Below are 4,182 nucleotides of genomic sequence, written 5' to 3'. Positions count from 1 at the left end.
GATATATAAGAAGGTAGTATAGTACGGATCCTATGTGAATATATACTACGTAATTAGTGGAATGTATGAACTCGAACAAAGATTCTCTCTTTTTATTCTTTATTCTTTTTCCCCTCTCTTTTCTTACTTGTTACTAATGCTTAAAACCCTAGTAACAGTAATATGAAATTGAGTTTAGCTATTAGTTAAAGTTGTGAAGCTAACTAAGGTAGCTTCTTCTTGAGGCTAATTTATACAATCTAAGAATAAATTAACAGAGGCGCAAAAAAGGGTTTTCCATCTTTAAAAGACGAACCATATTCTTCTTCCCCTATTTGCACATCGCATTTGTTCATTCTGAATCTCTCTTACAGAGGTATACAAAGAACTGAGAGATTACGAAAGAGAGAAAGAATGTTCCATTCAAAGAAAGCAGCTGCCGGTTCGACTACTGCTATGAATTCACTTCACCATAATCATCATCAACATCATGAAAGGTCAAACATGTGTGGGGTTGGTGCTAATAACCATAACACCGCTGGTGCTGGTACCATACAAGGTGACTCGGGCCTTGTACTTACCACAGATCCCAAACCACGACTCAGGTGGACAGTGGAACTCCATGAGCGCTTTGTTGATGCTGTCGCTCAGCTTGGTGGCCCTGACAGTACTAACTTCTCTTTACAATTAAATCATCATCTTTATTCTTATGTCATCCCTTGTTCGTGTACACACATATGTGTGTGTCATCTAATCGGGATGTAGTTTCCATGATTAATCATTGATTGAAATTGGTTTTATGTGTCTGTGAATTTGTAGAGGCAACGCCGAAGACAATCATGAGAGTCATGGGTGTAAAGGGTCTCACTCTTTATCATCTTAAGAGCCATCTTCAGGTATAAAGTTAACTCCAGCATAAAATTTTCCCTTCTCTTATTTATTTTCCTCGGCTAGCTCCGTGTGAAAAATATACTAAATTCTCCAGGCTTTACACAACACACACACACACATAAATATGCATTTATAGTTATTAACCGGTTTCTTTTATCTTTTGTTGATTTCAATTCGTTTTGATATAGAAATTCAGGCTAGGAAAGCAGCCTCACAAGGAATTTAATGATCACTCCATAAAAGACAGCGAAAGAGGTGAGTTATATATGTATGCATGAGTGTGTGATAGTTAACGAAATGAATGATTTATATGTACAATATCTGTTAATTGCTTTCATTGAATGAACGACAGCTTCGGCGTTAGAACTTCAAAGAAATAGTACCGCATCCTCTTCTGGAATGATGGGCCGAAGTATGAATGAGTAAGTATTAACGGCCTCCTAATCCTATGGATACCAATCTCTATTAAAGATTTATCCATTGTTCATAGTGTCTCCAAATTCCCTTTATACGTACCCATACCCACACATAATTTCTTAATTCTATGATAAAGAGGATTGTGGATATATCTTATTACTTGTCCATCATTTAGTTCAATGCCCTCTATAGACAAACCAATTACATAGGCTTTTACACGCAGATGCATCATAGTATTCACGAACAGCCACACATTCACATGTACATACATACAATCATGAGAGAGAGAGAGAGAGAGAGAGAGAGAGAGAGAGAGAGAGAGAGAGAGAGAGAGAGAGAGAGAGAGAGAGAGAGAGAGAGAGAGAGAGAGAGAGTAACTAGGTATGCATTTTTTTTAGTGCAAGTCAATCATCTTATTTTCTGACACTACTGGTGCAACTAGGATGCAGATTGAGGTACAGAGAAGACTTCATGAACAACTGGAGGTACGTACTAGTTGATATTGCTTTACAATTTCTCTTTGCCATTTTACTTTTTTTTTTTTTCTTTTTTTTTTACCAAACTATTTTATCCCTAGAATTAAGCGTATATATGTGCTTACATATAATAAATAGAAATTACTACATACTTATTGGTTATGATATTTTATTCTTTGTGGTGTGGTTTCCAGGTACAACGGCATCTGCAGTTAAGGATAGAGGCGCAAGGAAAATACATGCAGACAATACTGGAGAAAGCTTGTCAAACCCTAGCTGGAGATCAAAGCATGGCTACTGCTGCAGGTTATAATAATGGTAACAAGGTGGTTGGAGGCATGGGAATGAATATGAATATGAGTATGAGTATGAATATCAGTGCAAGCAGTAGCAGTACTAGTCATCTTGATCAAGCAGCAGCAGGCCATAGAGGGGGAGTGATGCTGCTTCCAGGGGATCACGTGCCATCGGCTATCAAGGACTTTGGGTCCCTCAACTTTCCATCGTTCCAAGATCTCAACCTCTATGGCACTTCACAATCACCATCACCGCCAGCCGTAGCAGCAGCAGGTGGTGCTCGATCATGTTTATCACTAATGCTATATTCTGATATGATTAATTAAAAGAGCTTAGCGTTTGTTTTGTTTTGCGAAGATTGTAGCGTGTACCATTGAATGATTAATTTATTTAGTTATCATCGTATATGTAATGTGAAGAATTAAGTTTTAATTCATGACCTGGATATAGCACAGGTACTGCTGCGGCGAGAAAGAGCCCCTTAGTCTGGTCGGATGATGAACTCCACCTCCAAGACGATCATCATCGGCAAACTGAGCATCATCATATTGGGGTACTATCTAGCAACAGCTCTGAAGCAGGAGATGGGTGTGATCTTGATTCTACTATCCCCAGCCATATTTATGAAACAAAGCCCTTAACGTTAGCAAGCAGTCATAATATCGATCATCATCACCATCATCATCTTGGTTTAGGGTCGGTAGATCATCAGAAGAAAATGGATAGAACATCACCAAGAAGACCACCACTGTCATCCAATAGCTCTATGGATAACATGAGGGCCACCCTCTCTACTGCTACTAATAACAGTACTTCCAATATGTCTCCACAAGGAAGAAGCTCTTCGTTCAGCTAGCTCCTAATATAAATATGGATATATGTGTGTTATATTTACATCTTTTAAATTCAGACAGTTACATGTATAAATGCTATTTGCACTTCATAATTTATTTCAATATATTATAGAATTAGTTGGTCCTATATATTGCCTCCTAAGTGCTCGTGTTTTTAAATAGCATAGTTTATGCCTATTTATTAACTTCTAATTAAGCTAGTGTTATCGGTTGTGATCCATCAAAATGAATGAGAAGAACTTGTTGTATTTGGGTATATTATTTTGATTTTTACATTTAATTTTTAAATTGAATAGTTAAGTTTCATGTACTCTCAAAATATGGAAAATCTCCAAAAAAGAATTTGGCTTGTTAACGCAAAAGTCGATCATTTTTATTTTTTGAAAGTAAGCCCTTAAAACAATACAAAATACTAAAAAAAAAAAAAAAAAAAAAAAAAAAACATTGTTCAACGGCTAATGTAGGTTTTCAGTGATTTTGTGAAATTTTAAGGATTTTTCTAAAAATATTTCTTTTTATATCTACTATATTAATGAAGAAAACACATATTTATTTAAAAAAAATATAAAAAAAATAAAAATAAAATAAAAAAAAAAAACTCAAAAATAAAGATATCATCTGCATCCTTTTCAATAAGAAAACTTATTTTATTTTTTAAAAACTACAATAATGATAATTTATATATCATTTAGTTATCATATTTAATGTAAGAGAACTTTGTTGATTTGTGATATGAAGCCTTTTTCTAGGCCAAATGTCACTTTCATTGTTGAAAATTCAAGTCTTGTGTGTAAAGAAGAAGTGAACGTAGGTGTAAAGAATAAAAATGAAGGTAGTTTCTACTTTTTTAGAAATGATAAAATTAAGTTCAAATTGTTCTACAACATATAACTTAAATGCCAACATAGTTAAATAGTTGCAAAGACACAAAATTTGGAAGGAACTGAAACTAGTAAATTATATAGGATATTGGTGTTATCTTAATGATTATAGTTATCATATATAATTTAACAGGACTTTGTTGATTTGTCGTATGAAGCGTGTTTTTAGGCCACATGTTACATTCATTGTTGAATATTCAGGTCTTGGGTATAAAAAAATGATTTAGGGGTCATTTGATAGTTGTTAAATAAGTTATGTCTGGCTGAGTAGCACTCCTAGCCGAGTCTACATCTGATTGAAACCACATTGTTTGATTAAGTCTCTTACTCACTATGATGATTGATGAAAAAAATAACCATCTTACCCATTGATGGAAAACTTTATAT

General features: G+C 34.6%; 1 protein-coding gene across 1 annotated transcript; it reads left to right on the top strand.

The window, feature by feature from the left end:
• The first annotated feature begins 242 nt into the window (after positions 1–242).
• Positions 243–3,041, top strand: APL (Homeodomain-like superfamily protein). The gene is made up of 7 exons (XM_078964347.1): positions 243–646; positions 799–875; positions 1,059–1,125; positions 1,223–1,292; positions 1,730–1,772; positions 1,958–2,333; positions 2,516–3,041. The coding sequence occupies exons 1-7, from the start codon at positions 394–396 to the stop codon at positions 2,914–2,916; spliced, it is 1,287 nt and encodes a 428-aa protein (XP_078820473.1). The 5' UTR covers positions 243–393; the 3' UTR covers positions 2,917–3,041.
• Positions 3,042–4,182: the final 1,141 nt, after the last annotated feature.

The sequence above is a fragment of the Lactuca saligna genome, chromosome 7 (assembly GCF_052625555.1).
Source record: "Lactuca saligna cultivar CGN05327 chromosome 7, ASM5262555v1, whole genome shotgun sequence".
NCBI classification, from domain to species: Eukaryota; Viridiplantae; Streptophyta; class Magnoliopsida; order Asterales; family Asteraceae; genus Lactuca; species Lactuca saligna.
The sequence above is the reverse complement of the archived record's forward strand: the minus strand, read 5'-3'. Positions and strand labels throughout refer to the sequence as shown.

What these genes read in the sequence shown, in the direction of transcription:
- APL (XM_078964347.1), top strand. Translation starts at nt 394, where the DNA reads ATGTTCCATTCAAAGAAAGCAGCTGCCGGTTCGACTACTGCTATGAAT. An exon ending in TCAGCTTGGTGGCCCTGACA is followed by an intron (nt 647 to 798) that starts GTACTAACTTCT and finishes GTGAATTTGTAG; the next exon opens with AGGCAACGCCGAAGACAATC. An exon ending in ATGGGCCGAAGTATGAATGA is followed by an intron (nt 1,293 to 1,729) that starts GTAAGTATTAAC and finishes TGGTGCAACTAG; the next exon opens with GATGCAGATTGAGGTACAGA.